At 43.0% G+C, this 24,421-nt stretch overlaps 2 gene segments (V, D, J or C); both read right to left on the reverse strand.

Moving 5' to 3' along the window:
• Nucleotides 1-24,421, reverse strand: part of LOC123943474 — a 1,358,446-nt gene that overhangs the window by 977,258 nt on the left and 356,767 nt on the right.
• Nucleotides 19,249-24,118, reverse strand: LOC123943494. The segment is given in 3 exon segments: nt 19,249-19,261; nt 23,563-23,877; nt 23,980-24,118. Coding segments are annotated over 3 exon segments (366 nt in total).

Consider the following 24,421-nt stretch of genomic DNA (forward strand, 5'->3'; position numbering starts at 1 on the left):
GAAGGGGAGATGAATCATGAGAGACTTTGGACTCTGAAAAACAATCTGAACGTTTTGAAGGGGCAGGGTGTGGGAGGTTGGGGGAGCAAGGTGATGGGCATTATGGAGGGCTCATATGGTAAGGAGACCTGGGTGTGGTGCATAAACAATGAATTCTGTTGCTGAAAGAAAAATTAATAAAAAAATACATAACAGTAACAACAACAACAACAACAACAACAACAACAACAACAAAAACCACATTGAGATACCAACTTACACCAGTTAGAATGACAAAAGTAACAATGCATAAACAATGAATCTTGGAACACTAAAAAAAATGAAATAAAATTTAAAAAAAAAGAGAAGGCAAGAAACAAATGTTGGAGAAGTTGTGGAGAGAGGAAAATCCTCTTACACTGTTGGGGAATGCAAATTGATGCAGCCACATTGGAAAAAAGTCGGAGTTCCTAAAAAAGATGACAACAGCGGCACCTGGGTGGCTCAGTGGGTTAAGCCTCTGCCTTCGGTTCAGATGATGATCCCAGGGTCCTGGGATCGAGCCCCACATCAGGCTCTCTGCTCATCAGGGAGCCTGCTTCCTCCTCTCTCTCTGCCTGCCTCTCCACCTACTTGTGATCTCTCTCTGTCAAATAAATAAAGAACTTAAAACAATTTAAAAAAGATGAAAACAGAACTATTGTATGACCCAGCAATTGCACTACTGGGTATTTACCCCAAAGATACAAATCAGTGAAAAGAAGGGCCACATGAGCCCCAGTGTTCATAGCAGCAATGTCCACAATTGCCAATCTGTGGAAACAATTGAAATGCCCTTCAACAGAGGAATGGATAAGGAAGAGGCAGTTCATATCTACAACAGAATATTACTCATCTACCACAAAGGATGCATACCCAACTTTTGTATCAGCATGGATGGGACTGGAGGAAATTATACTGAGTGAAATAAGCTAAGTAGAGAAAGGCCATTATCATAGGTTTCCCTTAATTGTGGAAGAAAATGAATAGCATGAAGGATATTAGGAGAAGGAAGGGAATAATGATGTTGTGGGAATCAGAGGGTGAAATGAATCACGAGAGACTATGGACACTGAGAAATACAGTGAGGGTTTTAGAGGGGAATATGGTGGGGGTTGGGCTAGCCTGGGATGGGTATTAAGGAGGGCACGTCTTGCATGGAGCCCTTGGTGTTATATGCAACAATGATTCTTGGAACACTACATCAAAAACTAATGAGGTGCTGTATGGTGACTAAAATAACATACTAAAAAATAAAAAATAAGTGCCTGGCCCTCAGTCATAGAGTGTCTTTAGCATTGTTGTCCCTGTCACCTCCTCAGCCCAGCACAGATGAACCTTCCACAAGGTTTCTGACACAAGCAGGATGTGGGTTCTCACATCGTGTCTCTTGCACAGTAATACACGGCCGTGTCCTCAGAGTTCAGGCTACTGATAGATAGATAGATAGGCTGTGCTGACAGAGGTGTCCATGGAGAAAACAAATAGACTAGAGAAGCCCTGGGCATATGTTGGATTCCCAGTGTTCGTGTTGATCCATCCCATGGACTGCAGGCTCTTTCCTGGTGCCTGTCACACACATTTCATTGCATAGCTGGTGAAGGTGTACCCAGATGCATTGTAGGAGACCTTCACGGATTCCCCCCGCTCCCTCACCTCGGCCTCAGACTGTACCAGCTGCACCTGGGAGTGGACATCCGTGGAGAAAGAAGAGGAAGGGATGAAGTCATGATGACTGGCCCTGGTCCCCTCCTCTGCCAAAGGACTGGGGGAATCCCTTACCTGTAGCCAACACCACCAGGAAGAGGATTCTCCAGCTCCAGTCCATGGTGAAGTGCTGTGCTCTCATGGTATCTACAAAGGATTGTGTGCAGTTGTTGGGTGATGTTCTCAGGGCCCAAACGTGTATATTTAAGAGAGTACACCTTGGTTCATTTGCATATTCACAAAGCAGAATATTTCATATCAGGAAATGGCTCATTCAGAGAGAAGACGCATCAGAGGGGAAACACATTCCTGGGTTGCTGAGGTCCACATCTGAACATCTCTTTGAGGATATACACAATTGCCACATCCCGGACTCTGTGTTACCAAGGCTTTTCCCACTGAGAATGAGCCCGAGTACAGAGCTGTGGAAGCTACCATGTAAGGCAATTTCCTTAGGAGCAGAAGCGTGTGCTGATCTGGGAACAGGGGACCAGGGATCGCAAACCTGATGTGTCAGTCCCCGTGGACCAGTGTCTGTGATGCCCTCCCTTCTCAGGTGGAGAAGTGGGGTCTGGGTAGAGAAACACCTGAACGTGAGTCAGGTCACCTGGATGATGTGTCTGATAGACCCAAATGCACATAATGTAATGAAATGCTGGTAAACCTAACACAACGATGTGTATAAAAATTACATATTCCAACAGAGTCTCTTCTAATCAGGTAATGTGTTCAAATCTAAACATCAAGAAGTCATCTCCCTATTTAAGATAAAACATCATGATCATCAAACTAAAAATGATTTAATTAATGAAAGATGTCTCATTTAATGGTAAGTGACTAACCCATTTCCTTGGAATCCATGAACAAGTTTCCATGATACCCTGTATCATTATTTTCATGGATAAAGAAGATGTGGTATATATAAACAATGGAATTTACTTCTCCATAAAAAATTTGCAAAGATATTGATGGAACTAGAAAGTATTATGCTAGAATGAAATAAGTCGACCAGAGAGAGACAATTATATAATTTCACTCATATGTGTAATTTAAGAAACAAAACATGATCATGGGGGAAGGGAGGGAAAAATAAAATAAGAAATCAGAGAGTGAGACAAACCATAAGAGACTCTTAAGTCTAAGAAAGAAACTGAGGGTTGCTAGAGGTGAGGGGCTGGTGTCTGGGTAAGTGGGTGATGGATATGAAGCATGCTCTGTGATGTAACGAGATCTAGGTGTTATATGCAACCGATGAGTGACTGACAAAGCCTGCAAGTCTATAGTTTGTCCATAAGCTGAACAACGGGAAGTCACCAGCTCTTCTCAGACCCACCAGAGACGTTGTGATAGGATATCTTTGTCTGATCAGGCATCTGTGAAAAATACCACTGCCTGGGTAGCGTATAAACTGTATAAATGTATTCCATCAGAGTCATGAAAGATGGAAGTTCAATGTCAAGTCATGCAGCACTTCCATGCCTTCTCTCTCAGCCTGTGCTGGGAGGGGGGACAGTCCCATTGATCTCCAAAATGTCGTGGACAGTAGCCCCAGGCTTCTCCTTAGAGGCTCATATTGCTCTCAGGGTCATGACAAGGAGCTCCAGGGTTATGCTGAGATGGTCAACCCAGAAACACCCCCTCATCACGTATTTCCACATCATTCCTGATTTCTCCGGAACAAGATCTCTCCTTCCTTCTAGTACGAACAGGCTGAGAATTTTCCAAAATTTTCAGTTCTGCTTCATACTGATTAATGATTATGTCTTCATATCATTTGTTCTTACAACACTTTTCCATGAGAATTCAAGAGAAACCTTCTGATGCTTTAAGCCTTTGGTCAGAAATTCCCTCATCCTCTTACCAAGTTGCACTCTCCCAGGTGCTTCCTTTCTGATCTCAATGCAAGCAAGCTCTCTACCAGTCTACAGCATAGGTTACCTCCTCTCCATTTCACAAAGGCACATTCCTAACCTTGTCTGTGACATCATCAGAGTGGCCCGTAATGTTTATGTCTTACCACATACAGTCCTTAAGCATTTAGATATTCTCTAGGAAGATTGGGGCTTTCATTGTAGGTCTCTTCTTTCCTTCTGGTGTCTCCCATGAATCACCATTTATGACCCCTTCCTGACAATGTAGAGGTCTTCTGCACACATCACAGAAGCCTGCTAGCACTTACCCATTACTCAGATACAAATGGCTTCCATGATTTACATCTTTGCTACAGCAGCTCCACACTTCTCAGAATGGTATAACAGAGAGCATAAGCCAGGTAGTTTAGAAATAAATTTCTCACATTCCTGGAGCCTTCCAAGTGCATGATCAAGGTATTGCCATATTCGCTGTGTAGTGAGTGCCTCCATCTGGATCATTGGGCATGTGTTTAAACTGTGTCTTCATATAGTAAATGGACGGTTTTGAGGATTCTGTGGGGTCATAACAGCTCTGATTCCATTCATAACCTAACATTCTCCCAGAGCCCTTATTCCTTTTCCATCTCATTGGAAATTATATTAGAACACTTGAATTTCAGAAGAGACCCAGAATTGCTAAGGAAATGTTGAAAAACCAAAACAAAACTGGCGGCATCACGTTACCTGATTTCAAACTTTACTACAAAGCTGTGATCACCAAGACAGCGTGGTACTGGCATAAAAGCAGACACATAGACCAGTGGAACAGAGTAGAGAGCCCAGATATGGACCCTCAACTCTATGGTCAAATAATCTTCGACAAAACAGGAAAAAATATACAGTGGAAAAAAGACAGTCTCTTCAATAAATGGTGATCGGAAAACTAGACAGCTATATGTAGAAGAATGAAACTCGACCATTCTCTTACAGAATACATAAAGATAAACTCAAAATGGATGAAAGACCTCAATGTGAGACGGGAATCCATCAGAATCCTAGAGGAGAACATAGGCAGTAGCCTCTTCGATATCAGCCACAGCAACTTCTTTCAAGATATGTCTCCAAAGGCCAAGGAAACAAAAGTGAAAATGAACTTTTGGGACTTCATCAAGATCAAAAGCTTCTGCTCAGCAAAGGAAACAGTCAACAAAACAAAAAGCAACCCACGCAATGGGAGATGATAATTGCAAATGACAGTAAAGACAAAAGGTTGATATCCAGGATTTATAAAGAACTCCTCAAACTCAACACACACAAAACAGATAATCATATCAAAAAATGGGCAGAAGATATGATCTGACACTTCTCCAATGAAGACATAGAAATGGCTATCAGACATATGAAAAAATACTCATCATCATTAGCCATCAGGGAGATTCAAATGAAAATCACATTGAGAAAGCACCATACACCAGTTAGAATGGCCAAATTTAGCAAGACAGGAAACAACGTGTGTTGGAGAGGATGTGGAGAAGGGGGAACCCTCTTCCACCGTTGGTGGGAATGCAAGTTGTTGCAGCCACTCTGGAGAACAGTGTGGAGATTGCTCAAGAAATTAACAATAGTGCTTCCCTATGACCCTGCAGTTGCACTGCTGGGTATTTACCCCAAAGATACAGATGTAGTGAAAAGAAGGGCCATCTGTACCCCAATGTTTATAGCAGCAATGACCATCGTCGCCAAACTGTGGAAAGAACAAAGATGCCCTTCAACGGATGAATGGATAAGGAAGATGTGGTACATATACACAATGGAGTATTATGCCTCCATAAAAAAGGATGAAGACCCAACTTTTGTATCAACATGGCCAGGACTTGAAGAGATTATGCTGAGCGAAATAAGTCAAGCAGAGAGAGTCAAGTATCATATGATTTCACTTATCTGTGGAGCATAACAAAGAACATGGAGGACAAGGGGAGATGGAGAGGAGAAGGGAATTGAGGGAAATTGGAAGGGGAGAGGAACCATGAGAGACTATGGACTCTTGACAAGCAACCCGAGGGTTTTGAAGGAGTGGGGGTGGGAGGTTGTCGAACCTGGTTGTGGGTAATAGTGAGGGCATGTATTGCATGGAGCACTGGGTATTCTGCAAAGCAATGTATACTGTTACGCTGAAAATAAATAAAAATAAAAACTAAATGATTAAAAAAAAAAGAAAATTTTCCTTGGTGAATTCATTATAAATACTCACTGATGTAAAGCAAATGATGAACTTCCTAGCTGAATTGATTGCACATTGAGGTTTTCCCGCTGCCCTGGGCTGGGAGTGCCTGGTCTTTTAGGTCGGAGAGCGTGGGGTGGCCTGGTCCTTCTGGGTATGAGTGCGCCTGGTAGCTACACCAGGTCTAAGAGCACAGGGCTGGCGCATATATCTCTGGGGGATGGTGTGGGGCATGGGCATGTCTTAGGTTCTGCCATCTGGCGACGCTCCCAGCCCCTCATAGGAGCCAGATCCTAGGTGTTCTCAGGCATGCTGGCAGCTCAAGGACCAAGATCTGGTTTCTCCACTACACTCTCTCTGGTTCAGCACCAGGGGAGGCTATCCTGGGTCTGGGGACTTAAGCCCCTTTCCCTAACTGCTCCAATTCCCACAATTCCCCCCACAATCTTTGCTCTTTTTGAGTGCTTTCAAACAGACTCTAAGCTAATGCTGATCCAGTCTCAGGGCACTCTCCTATTGGGTATTTCTTTCCAATTGGTCACCTCTGGTGGCTCCCTCCCCCTTTTATCTTCCAATATCAGTCCAACATTCCCACTCTGCTTTACCTGCCCACTGGCGTCTTCTGCCCCGTGGAGATCCAGATGTGTATAATTCTGATCTCAGGCTGATTTCATGGGTGATTGGATATCTTTCATAGGTTATCAGATCACTTTAGGGTACAGGTTGAAAAGGTGCCTCCTCCTACTTCCCCGCCATCTTGGTAAGTCTGTGAGTGTGTTTAATGTTCAGGCTCCACATACACACTATAGATGGTAGGGTTTCAGTGCTTTCTAATGTTGTCACTAACATTGATGCTCTGAGCTTGGTTTAAGACAGTGACATCCTCCTGCAAAGATCCTTTCTTCTTTTACTTTGGATGGTTGATGCCTCTCAGGCCTCATGTGCTGCATGCACTTTACACTCCTTCTATCAAGTTTGTACATTGAGTTGGGTGGACCTGTGGTGCATACCAAGTGCCTCTGAGATTCCTATAAGGGCTCAGTTCATGAGCAACAGGATATTTGTGATTCATTGGTATTTAGGGACAGGAATAAACAACGTGAGTGACTCTGTATTTTGTGCATTTTAATATAATTGTTTTCCCATTAGAACAAATTTTCGAAGTCAGAGAGTGAAGAGGTAAGGACAGAATCATGTGTGCAGAGAGGGCCCTGAGGGAAAGTGTTCTCTGGAGAGGAATCGCCAGATCCTGACAGGAAACTTGCCATAAACTCCATCTGCATCTTCTCCATCTGGTCTTAAAGACAGAATTAGTGAGGAGTGTGCACCCTCTGGTGGTCCCTATCCTCTCCTACAGTGAGGTTTCTGTCTGGGTTCTCACGGATGTCCCCTAACTGTCCTGTTGCACAGTAATATATGGCAGTGTCCTTGGCTCTCAGGATGTTCATCTACAGATACAGTGTATTATTGCCATTGTCTCTGGAGATGGTGAATTGGCCTTTCACAGAGTTTGTGTAGCTTTTGCCACTTCCATCATAGTTAATGCATGTGACCCACTGCAGACCCTTCCCTGGAGCCTGGCGGGCCCAGCTCATGTGGTAACTGCTGAAGGTGAATCAAGAGGCTGCACAGGAGAGTCTCAGGATCCCCCAGGCTTCACCAGGTCTCCCCCAGGCCTCCCCAGCTGCACCTCACAGTGGACACTTGAGGACACAAGATATCCTGTTCAGGAAATTGTCGCAGACCCAAATTTTCTGTTAATCATATGCACTCTCACACTCAAGGTCTCTTGTTCACCATGAATTACTTTGAAAAGAGCAACAAGGAAAACCCAGGCAAGCACAAACTCCATAGTCATTTGTCTGTGTTCTGTCTTGATTACTGATTGGAACACCTGGAAATCCTGGTGCTGGGGATCCTCTCTCAGCTGCATGGTCAGGGATGGGCTCTTTTAATAGGCAGAGGGAAGGCAGCCCTATTTGCATGTTCTCTGAATATGTAGCAAATTTTCCAGGTAGCATCCTCATGATGGCAGTAATCTAGAGCAGTTGTGAGGTTCCTGGGGGAGTTTGGTCACCATGATATATTTGATGAAGCGGCAAGCTCTTATATTGTGATTTTGCTGGAGAAACAGCTTAGCACCCATTATTTTCCTTTTTTCACATATGCACCCCATCATTGTGATGTAGGTACCAGTTTTACCACTATTTTACAGGTGGGTATGTACACACTGCTGCACAGAATGATTGTGTGAATTTCCAGGTGAGCACAGCAGGTGAAATTGAGCCCCAGTGTCTGAGTCTGTGCTCCTCACCATGGGAACTATTTGCTCCCTTGAACCTCCTGCAGGACAGAGCTGGACATGAGATTTTCAGGCTTTCTGAATTTCCAGAAGTCCCAGTAGACTGATGTGTGGAGATCAGGTCTTTCTGTCATAGAAGCTTGGAGACACTGAGAAGACTTGACAGAGACTCACAGAGCTTCTGGAGATGCTGTGGGCTATCAACATCCAGAAGGGGCATTGATGCCTGTTCTCTCTGTACACATCAATGGAAATTTTTAACAAAGATAAAAGAATAGAATTATTAATTCAACAATTAAGGTCAGAACACCTGAGATCAGAAGGCATGCTATTAGTTAAAGACAATTCTTCATTTCTGAAATGGTGATCATTGTACTTCTACACTCATATTTATTGCCATGATGATATCAATTATATTTGTCCCAGTGCTTCATCCTTGGCAAGTTTGTTTTTTGTCATTATGATGGTGTATTCCGAAAATGTAGGACTCTTCTCTATTTCCACAGATTTACAAAGTGATTTTTGTATTTCTGTCTGGGAGATGTTAACAGAATATTTAGCTAGAAACTGTAGGGAGGAGACCAGCCCTCAATCAATGTCTTGTCCTGGATCATGAGCTCCATGGTTCTTGAGTCAGAGGGATGGTGAGTGCATCCTGATTGTCCCGGTGCAACAGCAGGTGTCACAGACCCTTGCAGAGATACAGAGACTTATCTTTTCTCTTCCCCATTTATCCAGCATGCGAGGAGTTGCCCTCTCAGCATAACCCCCACAGATTGTCCTGTTGAAAGGATATGTCCTCATACTTACCTCCTTTACTTAAGCTCCTCACTCAGCTCCTTAGGCTACAACATCCAGCTATATTTACTATATTCAGAGGTGAGCAGAATTCTTGGATCAGGTCCCTACGATCTATAAGGTACCCTCAAGCTGCTGAGGTCTTTCCCTTCTGAGGTTACAAATTCATAGTTTCTATTGTATGGGAAATGTCTCCTGTTTCAGTAAGGTGAGGGTCAGCTGTTTTTCCTTGGAGTAGTCCTAGAAGCCATGTCTCTATATGTTTCCAATTACATTTGCTGTGAATCACTAATGAAATTGCCATTGGTCTTAGAATTGTGTTCAGCAGGTACTGGATTTTAGTCATTCTGACAGGTGTGAGGTGACATCTTTCCATGGTTTTGATTTGTGCTTTCCCGATGATGACTAATATTGAGTGTCTTTTCATGTATGTGATAGCCATCTGGATGTCTTCCTTCAATAAATGTTTATTCCTTTCTTCTGCCCATTTCTTAACCACATGATTTGCATGTTGAGTGGAGGAAAGTCTTAAGAGATTATGGTTATTAAACTTTATCAGATATGTCTTTTGCAAATATCTTCTCCCATTTATGACTCATATGTGGAATTTATGAAGGAAAACAGATGAACATAAAGGAAGTGGGAAAAGAAAAAAGAATAGGGAGGGAAATAACCATAAGTCACTCTAGGTAATGGAGTACAAACCACATGTGGATGGAGGGAGATGAGTGAGGACTGGGGAGATGGATGATGAGCATGAAAGAAAGCACTAGTTTGATGAACACTAGGTGTTGTATATAAGTGATGAATTACTGAATTAGTCTCAGAGGCCACAGTCTCAGGGATCGCAGGAGCTCCTGCTTGTACCCCAATGCTGCTAAAGCTGCAAGAAGTATTAGTCCAGAGAGCTGGATTCCAAGGGCTGCCTTTGCTATGTCTGTCTCATCAGGTCCAAACCTCTGGAAAGATCCCAATCAGAGATAGCATGCTGAGATTTTCCTTTGGTCAGGGGCTGGGAGTGTTCAGGCTTTTGCCAGTCCTTGAGGGCACCAGCCAGTTGCCTGCACAGACCTCTCTCAAGGGAGGGTGTGGAGCCTGACTCAGACCATGGTCACAGGGTTGCATGCAGAGTGCAAAAGTCTCGGGTTCTAAGGATTGCTGGCTGGCCTCCACACCAGACTCTCTCAAGTACTCTGCAACCCAGACACTATCACGTGCACTGGTGGCTCAGGGACCATGGCCTGGATGCTTCACAGCCCTATCTCTGGCAGGGCACTGGCGGTGGCTGTCTGTATGTGGGCTTAATAAAGCCCATTCCCATAACCACCTGATTCCACCAATTTCCCCTTAAGATCTTTTGGTCTTTTTGAATGATTTTAACCAGACTCCAAGTTAATCCTGGTTCCCAATCACAGGGTAATCTTGTATTGGTGTATTACTTTCTAATGTGTCACTTCTGGTGGCTCCCTCCCTCTTTTCTTTATCTTCCATATCAGTCCACATTCCCACTCCACTTTACCTGTCCAGCGGTGTCTTCTGCCCCTGTAGAGATCCAGAAGTGTATAATTCTACACCTCACCCTGATTTCATGCGTATTCAGGGTGATCCGGTAGATAATCAGCTCACTTTAGGGGACCAGTTGAAGTAACATCTCCTACTTCTCTACCATCTTGCCCCCTAGTTCCAAGTTGTAGAATTCTTAATTTTACATTATAATAGTTCAATAGCTCAATTGCAGGATATTGAGGAGAAGAGTAAACATTGCCCAAGAGCTTTACCTACTCTACTGGGGAAAAGGTTGGTGTATTTTTGGCTGTATTCAGGATACTTGTCTCATATAAGGTGAAGTGAAGAACTTCTTATTTATTTTCTTTTTAAAATGAGTGTGGTTTAAGGACATGAACATGGATGCCCAAATTTACAGCAGATTGACTTGTGGTGGTTCACTCTACGTGTCAAAGTGACTGAACAATGGGTGCCCAGAGTAAACATCTTTTCTCTGGATGTCTATGATGGTGATTGCAAGCAGATGGGTATTTGCGTCCATGATCTCTGGGTATGCGGACATTATCCAATCCATTAAGCTTCTGAGTAGGATTAAATACAGAGGGAGGAGGAATTCCATCATTCTTCCTTCCTGCATGCTTGATGTGGAAGCTTCATATACTACTGCCCGTGGAGAGAGTTACACATTCATGTCCCAAGGTTCTCAGTTGAAAGACTTGTTCAGGAATAGTCAAGAACTACTCCTTGGCTTTCCTGGGACACCAGCATGGGAGAGTAGATCATGGGACTTCTCGGATTATTCAGTCGTGTATGACAGTGGGCTTTGGCATCTGTTCCTCAGGAGAATGCTCAATAATACAAGGAGATTCTATTGTGTCTTGTGGGTTATGGTGACTGAAAAAATAATGTCACACATATAAAGGTCTGAGATGCAAAATGCTATGAATGGAGTGTCATGTTTTGTTTTGGATAAGAGCTGAGTGATGATAAGAGTGAGGATAAATAGGAGTTATGTGATCCTGAAGAAACCATATGCTCCAAGAAGTAGAGATATCATGTCATTGGACTCACTTTGGGTAAGCCTGCTTTTCTTCATCCTGGGGGCAATTCCTAGAACCTTGAAGAAGCAGCAGCATAGATGAGAATCTCATCTCAATATAATAATTTAGGAAATACAGGGCATTAAAACTTGACTAAGGAATAGTTAAATAAAATGAGTATCTTGAAATGAAAATGTAAAACTTTTTAATTTCAATCTCCCTGATGGCTAGTGATGATGAACATTTTTCATGTGTCTGATAGCCATTTTTATTTCTTCATTGGAGAAGTGTCTGATCACATCTTCTGCCCATTTTTTGATATGATTATCTGTTTTGTGTGTGTTGAGTTTGAGAAGTTCTTTATAGATCCTGGATATCAACCTTTTGTCTGTACTGTCATTTGCAAATATCTTCTCCCATTCTGTGGGTTGCCTCTTTGTTTTGTTGAAGGTTTCCTTTGTTGTGCAGAAGCTTTTGAACTTGATGAAGTCCCAAAAGTTCATTTTCGCTTTTGTTTCCTTTGCCTTTGGAGACATATCTTGAAAGACGTTGCTGTGGCCAAGTTTGAAGAGATTACTGCCTATGTTCTCCTATAGGATTCTGATGGATTCCTGCCTCACGTTGAGGTCTTTTATCCATTCGAGTTTATCTTTGTGTAGTACACAGCATAGGAAACACTCAGGAAGGCAAAAAGGGAACCCACCGAATGGGGGAAGTATTTGCAAATGACAGCACAGACAGACGGCTGATATCCAAGATCTAGAAAGACCCCCTCCAACTCAACCCACATAAAACAGATGATCATATCAAAAAATGGACAGAAGAAATGAACAGACACTTTGCCAAAGAAGACATACAAATGGCACACAGACACATGAAAAAATGTTCACCATCACTAGCCATCAGTGAGATTCAAATCAAAACCACATTGAGATACCACCTTACATCAGTTAAAATAGCCAAAATTAACAGGGCAGTGAACAACGTCTGTAAGAGAGGATACGGAGAAAGAGGAACACTCTTACACTGTTGGTGGGAATGCAAGTTGATACAGCCAATTTGGAGAGCAGTGCAGAGATTATTTAAGAAATTAAAAATAGAGATTCCCTATGACCCTTCAATTGCACTACTGGGTATTTACCACAAAGATACAGATGTAGTGAACAGAAGGGCCAGCTGTACCCCAATATTCATAGCAGCAATGGCCACAGTCGCCAAGCTGTGGAAAGAACCAAGATGCCCTTCAACAGATGAATGGATAAGGAAGATGTGGTCCATACACTCTACAGAGTATTATGCCTCCATCAGAAAAGATGAATACCCAACTTTTGTATCAAAATGGATGGGACTTGAGGAGATTATGCTGAGTGAAATAAGTCAAGCAGAGGGAGTCAATTATCATATGGTTTCACTCAGTTGTTCAGCATCAGGTATAACACAGAGGACATGGGGAGATGGAGAGGAGAAGGGAGTTGGGGGAAATTGGAGGGGGAGATGAACCATGAGAGACTGGGATTCTGAAAAACAAACTAAGGGTTTTGGAGGGGAGTGGTTTGGGACATTGGTTTAGCCTGGTGGTGGGTATTATGGAGGGCACGTATTGCATGGGGCATTGGGTATGGGGCATAAACAATAAATTATGGAATGCTGAAAAGAAATTTTTAAAAAAGAAAAGGCATAACTAATGTTAAAGCAGGTCATAAGAGTGAGATCCTAATAAGATGGGACTGATATCTTTAAACAAAGAGGAATAGGTACTAGTGATCTCGCCCTCTCTAGGAGCACACTGAGGAAAAGCCATATGAGGAGAGCAGGATGGTGGCTTTCTGTAAGCCAAGAGAGGTCTCATCAGACCCCAGCTATGAAAGCATCATAATCTTGGACTTTCTAGCTTCGAGAATGGGAGAAAATAAACCTCTGTTGGCTAAGCAAAAATAATAGTAGTAGTAGTAGTAGGAGTAGAAGTAGTAGTAATTATTATTATTGTAATTTTATATTAGTAAATAAATTGAGAGGAGGTAAAATGATATTATTGGTATACTAGGCATCTTCCAATTATTTTATTTTTTAATTTTTTTAGGTTATTTGTTTATTTATTTGACAGACAGAGATCACAAGTAGGCAGAGAGGCAGGCAGAGAGATATATATATAGAGAGAAGGAATCAGGCTCACTGTAGAGCAGAGAGCCCAATGTGGGGCTTGAACCCAGGGATCATGACCTGAGCCAAAAGCAGACACTTAACCCACCTAGCAACAAGGCGCCCAAGGCACCTTCCACTTATTTAATTGATGAAGGCACAGGAATACCTGAACAATTTCTACAGAGTGTGAAGTTGTTAGAAAAATTGAGACTCAGGGGCATTAAAGCATACATAGGGGCTTTACCATGGATTTGTTCACAACAATAGAACTGCAGGACCCTACAGGAAACCCCTCTCTTGTCATCCTACCTCTGTTCCTGCCTCTGGTGCTGGAACCTGTGGTCAGAAGTTCCTGAGGGCCCCACGTAACAAGGTACCTCCCCTTCAGGGCTGCTGCTATCACTACAAGGTGGTCTGAGTGTTTCACTTAGCAGGTGTTCTGAGCTCTGGGATTTGCTGGACGAGAGCTCTGTGCTGGAATGTGACCATCGTCCCTCTATCATAACACAGTTCTTTCAACCTTTCCTCCAATAACCTCTGCCCACCAGTTTTCATCCCTGAATCTACCATCTGTCCTCCTCCTCTTAGCCTCCTCCATTCACGTCATGAGGATTTACCAACAGTTCACTGTGCTTTTGTCCAATATCCTCATGATAATTGTCAGTAACCAAAGGAACTACATAGGTAAAGCCTCACGGACTCTCTCCACCATTGTCCTGTGTTCATTCCCTTGATGTCATTATGTCCTAACCCATCTCATCTCCTGACCTTCTAGTCATGCATTAAAACGCCTGGGCTTCATGAGTAGAGCTGACTCTGCCCTCTTCAATATCTATCTGTCTCATCTATCCACTCTTCATAGTCATTGGACAACCAACTAGCTCAGAAAGACCTCAGTACAGGGTGTTAAGGCAAGTATTCTTGGATATAAATTTAGTACAATTAAACTCATAATCATGGAAATTAGAAGTTTACATAAGTAACAATATGGAAACTTGGACCTCATTTAATGTAAGATTCTGTGAGTTTACTCTCAGCTATGCACTACAGCCATGTGACCAGACCAAAATCAAGTTACAGGACAACTCAGGAACCACATCTTAAGGAAATGGTCATTCTTATGTCTGCCCAAACCTGTCCTTCCACATCAATTAGTTTTCTATGCACTTGGCCTTGCAAATTCCATACTGTGCAGATGGGACCATGCAGCATGTGGCCTCAGGCAGTGGCTTCTCCAATGTATTGCTATGAATGTGAAAGTCATCCATGTTCAGGCTCATGCTTCTATTGTCTTCAACTAGTATTTCAGTGTCTAGTCATTCCCTATAAGAAGAAAGCTTAGTGGTGTCCATGATGTAGGACTTACAAAGACAGACCCTATACGCATCTGTGTGCATGTTTTGAGTGTGCATGTGCTCTAACTTCACTTAGCTCTGTGGCTACAGTTGGTGTCCCGGTCATGTGGTCAAGTGTGTGACCACCCTCACAAAATAGTGGCTCACATTTTTTACAAGGTGCCATTTTGTATTCCCACCAGCAGCACCTTGCTCTGTTCCAGTACCCTTTTTATCCTGGGGAAGTTGTGAAATGCCTTTCCCTTCACCTCTGAATCTTCTCTGTGGCTGGCACAGGGAAACACAGCCTGACCTGAAGAAAGGACCTCGATCACTGAACTGGTGAATGTTGGGACACACGCTCCAAATATCCTCTGTAGGGCCCATGGCCGACTGCCCCAAATGTACACCAGGAGCAGATTCATTATTTTGCATAGAATGCAATTAGGAAATACCTGCTGCAAGGCCCCTCAAACCTCCACTGTGCCCCTTATGGCAGGAGTAATTCTGCCACATTAAGAATAATTCCCGTCCTGTACTAACAAGTAAAAACACATCCTTCTCACTAGAGATAGAGACTTTCTATCTGAGAAATCTGGAGAAACAGACCTTGCTAATCTTTTACTAATATCCTACCTCAGTACAAATTATGCCTAGAATTCTGCATGAAGTAAAGTTTCCAAATACCTGTTTTTATTTTCCTGTAAATTCCTGACAAATGTATCATCTCTTTGTCCAAACTGTGAAAAAAATAACTGCCTGCCTATTCATCTCTCTGGGTCTCAGTTTCACTACATGCCTTCTGTGCACATGTAATAAAATGTTGTTTTCTTTCTCCTGTTAATCCATCTCGTGTCAACGTACCTCTGTGTCCACCAAAACCTGTGGCTGAGGGAAATCCTTCCTCACCTTCCCCTCACTAGACTCTGTGTTCAGCCACAGTGTGTTTTTCAACGCAGACACCAGCACTAGACGTGACACCCACAACCCTGTGTGCTGGTTTGAAGACCAGAAATCTGCGTTTCTGGCATGAGGGTTCTTGATTTTTAAAAGACCCGCTCTTAAAAAAAAATAAATAAAAGACACGCTCTTACATTGTCATGAAGATAAGCTTGTATTTCCAGTGCATGTTGTGGATTCACTGGGTCAGCCACTGTCTGGAACACTAAGGCCCAAATAGACAGAAGGGCTGGTTTTCCACCAGAGTTCTCTTCTTGTCCTCCTGTAGCGGTCTGAGTTGGTGCCCAGGCCAACTGGGATCCCTCCATCCAAGAGATTCCTGCAGAGTGGTCACAGGATGTGGCCACACCTGAATCAGGTGGCGTTGGGCAAGTACAAGCCTCTGAGTGTCCTGGAAGGAGGAAGATATTGATATTGGTGTTGGTTCAGTATTTTATGTAATCATGTGTCTGTGAGGCAAATAGCACACATGCGGATATTCTGGTACAATTTACAAGATTCCCTCCACAAACAAAGCTATTCTAGCTAGAACCTAAAGTGAAAATCCTGTTACAGGAATCATATGTTTTATATCTTTCATGAATTATAGGATAAAGTCTTATCCAACGTAAGTTCTGAAACAGTTAATCATGGATTCAAAATAAATTAATTTCTTAATAACTGTTCAAGAATTTGTGATATTTAATTCAGAGAAAAAGCAATAGTCTTTTACATCACTAATATGTTTTAATTTTATACTAGATAACTGTACAAATAATAAAAATAATGGGAAGTTGGTTTTATAATATCTTGAATGAAAATCCCAAGAATATTGTGATTTTAGGGTTTTTTTATTTGTTTATTTTCAGCTTAACAGTGTTCATTGTTTTTGCACCATACCCAGTGATCCATGCAGTACATGCCCTCCCTATTACCCACCACCTGGTTCCTCAACCGCCCACCCCACTCCACCCCCGCCCTTTCAAAACCCTCTTGTTGTTTTTCAGAGTCCATAGTCTCTCATGGTTCATCTCCCCTTCCAGTTTCCCTCAACTCGCTCTCCTCTACATCTCCCCATGTCCACCGTGTTCTTTGTTATGCTCCACAAATAAGTGAGACCATAGGATACTTGACTCTCTCTGCTTCACCTATTTCATTCAGCATAATCTCTTCCAGTCCCGTCCATGTTGCTACAAAAGTTGGGTATTCATCCTTTCTGATGGAGGCATAAAACTCCATTGTGTATATGGACCACATCTTCCTAATGCATTCATCCGTTGAAGGGCATCTTGGTTCTTTCCACAGTTTGACGACCGAGGCCATTGCTGCAATAAACATTGGGGTACAGATGGACCTTCTTTTCACTACATCTGTATCTTTGAGGTAAATACCCAGCAGTGCAATTGCAGGGTCATAGGGAAGCTCTATTCTTAATTTCTTCAGGAATCTCCACACTGTTCTCCAAAGTGGCTACACCAAATTGCATTCCCACCAACAGTGTAAGAGGGTTCCCCTTTCTCCACATCCTCTCCAACACACGTTGTTTCCTGTCTTGCTAATTTTGGCCATTCTAACTGGTGTCAGGTGGTATCTCAATGTTGTTTTAATTTGAATCTCCCTGATGGCTAGTGATGATGAACATTTTTTCATGTGTCTGATTGTCATTTTTATGTCTTCATTGGAGAAGTGTCTGTTCATATCTTCTGCCCATTTTTCGATATGATTATCTGTTTTGTGTGTGTTGAGTTTGAGGAGTTCTTTATAGATCCTGGATATCAACCTTTTGTCTGTGCTGTCATTTGCAAATATCTTCTCCCATTCCGTGGGTTGCCTTTTTGTTTTGTTGACTGTTTCCTTTGCTGAGCAGAAGTTTTTTATCTTGATGAAGTCCCAAAAGTTCATTTTCACTTTTGTTTCCTTTGCCTTTGGAGACATATCTTGAAAGAAGTTGCTGTGGCTGTTATCGAAGAGGTTACTGCCTATGTTCTCCTCTGATGGATTCCTTTCTCACGTTGAGGTCTTTTATCCATTTCGAATTTATATTTGTTTATGGTGTAAGAGAATGGCTGAGTTTTATTCTTCTAAATATCGCTGTCCAGTTTTCCCAGCACCATTTATTGGAGACTGTCTTATTTCCATTGTACATTTTTCCTGATTTGTCAAAGATTATTTGACCATAGAGTTGAGGGTCCATATCTGGGCTCTCCACTCTGTTCCACTGGTCTATGTGTCTGTTTTTATGCCAGTACCACGCTGTCTTGGTGATCACAGCTTTGTAGTAAAGCTTGAAATCGGGTAATGTGATGCCGCCAGTTTTGTTTTTTTTTTCAACATTTCCTTAGCAATTTGGGGTCTCTTCTGATTCCATACAAATTTTAGGATTATTTGCTCCAGCTCTTTGAAAAATACCGTGGAATTTTGATCAGATTGGCATTAAAAGCATAGATTGCTCTGGACATTATAGACATTTTAACAATGTTTATTCTTCCAATTCAAGAGCATGGAACAGTTTTCCATCTTTTTGTGTCTTCTTCAATTTCTTTCATGAGTGTTCTGTAGTTCCTCGTGTACAGGTCCTTTACCTCTTTGGTTAGGTTTCTTCCCAGGTATCTTATATTTCTTGGTGCCATAGTAAATGGAATCGATTCTCTAATTTCCCTTTCTGTATTTTCATTGTTAGTGTGTAAGAAATCCACTGTTTTCTGTACGTTGACTTTGTATCCTGCCACTTTACTGAATTGCCATATGAGTTCTAGTAGTTTCGGGTGGAGTCTTTGGGTTTTTCCATATAAAGAATCATGTTATCTGCGAAGAGAGAGAGTTTGACTTCTTCCTTGCGAATTTGGATACCTTTTATTTCTCTTTGTTGTCTGATTGCCATTGCTAGGACTTCTAATACTATGTTGAACAAGAGTGGTGAGAGTGGGCAACCTTGTCGTGTTATTGATCTCAATGGGAAGCCCGGTTTCTGTGGAAAGGTCTGATGTTATTCTAATGGGCTTTCCTCTGTATGTAAGGAGCTTCTTTGTCCTAGCTGCTTTTAAGAGGGTCTGTCGTGAAACATAATTCCTCATTTTAACTATATGGTGTCGTGAGGACTTTCGAGAATCTAAATCTTGGGAGGAAATCTCTCTGCCTCTAGTACATGAAGGCTGTTTCCATTCGTGAGATTGGGAAAGTTTTCATAGACAACTTCTTCCACTATATCTTCTAGACTTCTTTCTTTTTCCTCCCCTTCAGGGATTCCAATAATTCTGACGTTGGAACATTTCATGGCATCATTTATTTCCCTGATTCTGTTTTCGTGGCTTCTGAGCTGTTTGTTCCAGGCTTCCTCCTGATCCTTTCTCTCTATCTGTTTGTCCTCCAGATCACAAATTCTATCTTCTGTCTCAGTTACCCTAGCTTTTAGAGAATTTAGATTAAATTGGAATTCATCGAGAACATTTTGAACATCATGCCTGGTGGCTTTCAGTTCTGCCCTAATCAATTCCGTTTGGTCATCCATGGCTTTCTCCAACCTAGCTATTGCCTGGATAATTGTTAGTCTGAATTCCTTTTCCGACATATTGTCTATGTCAATAGCCATTAGCTCTGTTGCAGAAGTTCCATTCTCTGTATTTTTCTTCTGTTGGGTATTCTTCCTCCTAGTCATTTTGGTAATAGACGACTGAACAGATGCAGCTGGATTTATCGATTGTGGTGCTGTCAAGGTGCACCCTGGAACGCTTCTGTGCAATCAGAGTTCCACACCCAAATGAGAGAAAAAGGAAAAGAAAAAGAAATAGAGAAGAAGAAAGAGAAAAAAAGGAAAAGAGAAAAGGAAAACAAAAGAGAGAGAGAGAGAGAGAGAGAGAGAGAGGAGAATGAGAGAGAGAGACAGGAAAAATAAGCAAGATAAAGGAGAAGGCTCAGCTCAAATGGGCCCCAAGATAAGATTTATGAAGTATACAAACAAAAGCAGACAAACAAAAAGACTCATAAAAGTATATGAGAAGAGAAAAATATATATATATATATAAGCAAAAAAATGGAAGAACCTCATCAGAAAGAAGCCAAAGTATAAGATTTATATACTATCAGGACAAACACAAATTCACAGAAACACTGACAGAAGGAAAAATTGGGAGAGTGGTTATAAATTCTCAGTGTGGGCAAGGAAGGTTATTTTGATTCTTCCTGGATGTATCTTGATGTTATTGTTAAGGAACTCCACTTTCCTAAGTACAGGGGGATTAGAAACTGGTTTGCCTCTAGGGGTAGCATTGATTGGGGAATGGGGATTACCTTGAAGTTTAACTCTATATGTATAGTAGAAAATAAAAATTAAAAATAATAAACTAGATTAAACTAAGTTAAAATTAAAAAAGAATTAAAAAATAGAAAAGCAAAAGAAAAACACGGGTGTATGTATCAAAAAGTTCAAGTTAGAAGGTTATTGAAGATTTTGATGTACTGGACATCTCAGTGTGGTGGTAAATAGGTTAAAATTTTCTGTATGTATAAAAAAAAGAACCAGAATATTGGTAAAGAGTTAAAAATAAAAGTTGTATTTATGAAGTAGTGATAGTTGTTCTCTTGTAGTTTTCTTTTCATTTTTTTTTTCTTCCTTCCTGGTTGATGTTCTGGTGGTAGGCCTGCCACTTGGGTTTTTAGACAATGATGTTCCCTGAGTTAGGTCCTCCTGCTCCCCTCAAGGGGGTGGGCTCTGAGGAAACTGTTTTTTTCAGGCTTTTGTTCTCTGGGGGGGGGGGTTATTTTCTTTCATCTCTTTTTCTCTCGCCTTGACAGCTTTTGATGGTTTTTGGAGGTTTAGAGGAGAGTAAACTGCACCCAGACCTCCCTCTCAGAGAGAAGCCTCAGAATGTTTTGCAAGAGCTGCTGCAGAGTCAGTTCTGAGTCATGGTCCCTGGGGATGCAGGAGCTCCTTGTTGTACTCAATACAAGGGCTGCGGCGGCTGTCTAGGCACTTCCAGACCGCCAGAGAGGTTCCAAGCAGAGATTGCACACTGAGATTTTCCCGCTGTCCCGGGCTGGGAATGCCTGTTTTTTTCTGGATGCCAGAGCTCCAGGATAGCACCTATGAGCACCTCTCCCAGGGGAGGGTGTGGGATGGGCGTGTTACAGGATTGCCTTCTGGCCAGGCTCCCAGCCCCTCACGGGGCTGGACCCTACTTGTTCTCGGGTGAGCTGGAGGCACAGGAGCACTGGTAGCTCAGGGATTGAGACCTGATTTCTCCGCTGCATGCTCTCTGGCTCAGCACCAGGGGAGGCTGTCTTGGGTCCAGGGACTTAGGTCCCTGTCCCTAACCGCCCAGATTCCCACCATTTCCCCCCTCAATACTTTGCTCTTTGTTTTTTGAGTGCTTTCAACCAGACTCCAAGTTAATGCTGGTCCCCAGACGCAGGACACTCTCGTATCAGGGTATTACTTTCCAATCAGTCACCTCTGGTGCTCCCTCCCACTTTTGTTTATCTTCCAATATCTGCTTTACAGGCCACTGGAGTCTTCTGCTCCTGTAGAGATCCAGACGTGTTTAATTCTCATCTCAGGCTGATTTCATGGGTCGTCGGAGTTCTTTGGTAGGAAATCTGCTCACTTTAGGGTACGGGTTGAAAAGGTGCCTCCTCTTACTTCCCTGCCATCTTGACTCCCCCCTTTAGGTTGCTTTTTATAAGTTTTATAGCACAGTACATTTTTCTGTTAAATATAATTATGTGAATTATTTTTGGTTGCAAATATATTACCAGTTATGCAAGTAATTCCATTAAGCCTTCTAGAATCTAAAAATATATGGATTTATATGTGTAATAACTCATCAGAGATTATCAGTAAATGAGTCATACCAAGGATATTATGGGAAGATGGATATTACATTTAGACCATGCATACAGCACCTTTTCTGCCAATGCTTGTATATTAGAACAGAAGGAAATTTACATATAGCTTATAAGAAACACAACTGAGGACAGTCTGCTGATTATGCCCAGAAAAAACTGAGAGATGAGATTTATGGACCAATGGAGAATACTGAAGGTCCATAGTTGTTCAAGAGCACTCGGTGGTGACACATGTAAGTGAGAGAGTCTGTGAGGTTCTACACACCTGGGACTCCTTGTTCAGGTTCATCTGGACCAGTGCACCCAGCACAAAGGAGACTCCCAGGGGGCAGGTACATTAGATTAGTAACTGTTCTTAACACTCCTGAAATGTCTGAGATACATGCACAGGACAGCTGCCAAGAGACAGAAGACCCCCTAGTGAGTTTCCCTCTTCTTGGGACCAAGTATCCCAAGGAGCTTCATGCTGAGGTGAGGACTGGGCCTGATCCTGCTCCAGCTGCAGGGGTACAGATTAACCTCAGTCACAGAAGGTGGATTCCATGCAGACCCCCCCTCGGATGTTACAAGAATAGAAGGACACTGAGTGGAAGGGTCATTCCTGTGACTCCTCTGATGTATGGAGTTCAGTACTGGTTTCATGGGAAATCAAGAGAGCAAACTTCCCAGAAGTTATTTATGAATTCTCTAGGGGAAATCCTGGCCAGTTGATGGGACAAAAGCAGGGACAGGAGAGGAAGTGACAGTATTGTCTCATACAGTAGCTGATACATTAATTTAATTCTGGATCATGGTTTGAGCCATAGATCCCCATTTCAGCCCCACTTTAGGGCTCTGCCATCATGGTAGACATTCATTATTGAGCCTCTCTCCATCTGGCACTTGGTGGAAATCTGGGCAGTATAACAGGGCTCCAGCTCCATGGGGCTCAGGGTCCAGAACAGATTGAAAGAGAAGTCAGAAGAAGGAGAGAGTGAGGTTGTAGTTGGTTTCTGATGGATATTCAAGGGACAGCACAGGGCGGGCAAGGATCTGGGTCCTGCCAACTGGATCTCAGGACTCACATGGATTCCCTGTGTGGAAGACAGGAAACACGTCTCAAACACAGTCACCAAGGATGCTTTCATGGACTCTCCCCACCAGAACAGGACCCAAAAGTACAGGGATGGTTTTCCCTCTCTGAATTGTCATCCTACCACATTCTTGGGGAAGTCTTAGAGCCCCTCATAGCAGGTGGGTTACTTTTCCATCCAGGAAATGTAGCAGTGCCTACAGAGGGGCAGTTCATCTGTACATGTGGGTGTACACAGGTGATCAGGGTGGACATGTGTCCACTCACATGTATGAGCCAGAGGATACACTGTAGCCAGGAGAACAAGAACAGAGCTGAGCAGTCATCCTGGGGGAAGCTCATAAACATGGCGGACAGTGTGGTGCAGAGAACAGGCACTCAGCATGCAGAGAGCCTGGGCTGTGCAGGTGCTTCTCAAGGATGATGGGAATTTGCAGATGTGCCTCTGTGGAGAATGAAAATGGGACATAGAAGAGGTTGATGAAGGGAAGTTCCCCAGAGACTGATGAGATCTCATCTGTGTGGAGGCAAAGTTATATTCTTGTTGTTGGCTGCATGGAGAACATGGGGTATTAGAGATGGAAGGAAAAAAAAATCCCTGTGGACAGCGGGGAGTCCAGAGAGGAAATCCCTGATCTCAAAAGGAAGACCTACCCCACTGCACATGCTCCTGGGTCTGATCCCTGCCCCATGGATCCTAAGCACTCTCTGATGCCCTGAGTTCCCTTGCAGCTCAGCACATCCTGTGTCAACAGGGAGGTTTCTGTCCTGGTTCACACTGAAGGTCACCCACTGTGTCTGTTGCACAGTAATACACGGCCGTGTCCTCGGCTCTCAGGCTGTTCATCTGCAGATACAGCGTGTTCTTGCCGTTGTCTCTGGAGATGGTGAATCGGCCCTTCACAGAGTCTGCGTAGCTTGTGCTACTTCCACCATTGCTAATATATGCGACCCACTGCAGCCCCTTCCCTGGAGCCTGGCGGACCCAGTTCATGTCATAGCTACTGAAGGTGAACCCAGAGGCTGCACAGGAGAGTCTCAGGGACCCCCCAGGCTTCACCAGGTCTCCCCCAGACTCCACCAGCTGCACCTCACTCTGGACACCTGCAGACACAAGACATCCTGTCAGGAAACTGTCACACAGCCATGGTTTCTTTCACTCATATCCACTCACGTCCTCAACGTCTCCTGTTCACCATTAATTACCTTTTAAAAGAGCAACAAGGAAAATCCAGCCAAGCACAAAGTCCATGGTGAGTTGTCTGTGTTCTGTCCTGATCACTGAGTGAACACCTGGGTATCCCGGGCCTGGGACTCCTCTCCCAGCTGCAGAATCTTGTCTGTGCTGATTAAATCAGCAGAGGGAAGGTCCTATTTGCATGTCCTCTGGCTATATATTCACCTGGGGATCTATTCTGACAAAGAGGCAGTGACCCAAGCCGTTGTGAATGCCTTCAATTTAGTGCTAATGACCAATTTTGAAAAAAATGGTTTTTTGTTATATAACCTTCCAGGGGGTATACTTGGGTTTGTGAGGTGTCCATGAACATATATGGGGTGAGATTGACCCCAGGATCTAGGTCAGTGCTTCCCCCACAAGAGCTACTGCCCCCACCCTGAATCATCTGCAGGACAGAGTGTCAGGTAT

Source organism: Meles meles, chromosome 6 (assembly GCF_922984935.1).
Source record: "Meles meles chromosome 6, mMelMel3.1 paternal haplotype, whole genome shotgun sequence".
Taxonomy (NCBI): domain Eukaryota; kingdom Metazoa; phylum Chordata; class Mammalia; order Carnivora; family Mustelidae; genus Meles; species Meles meles.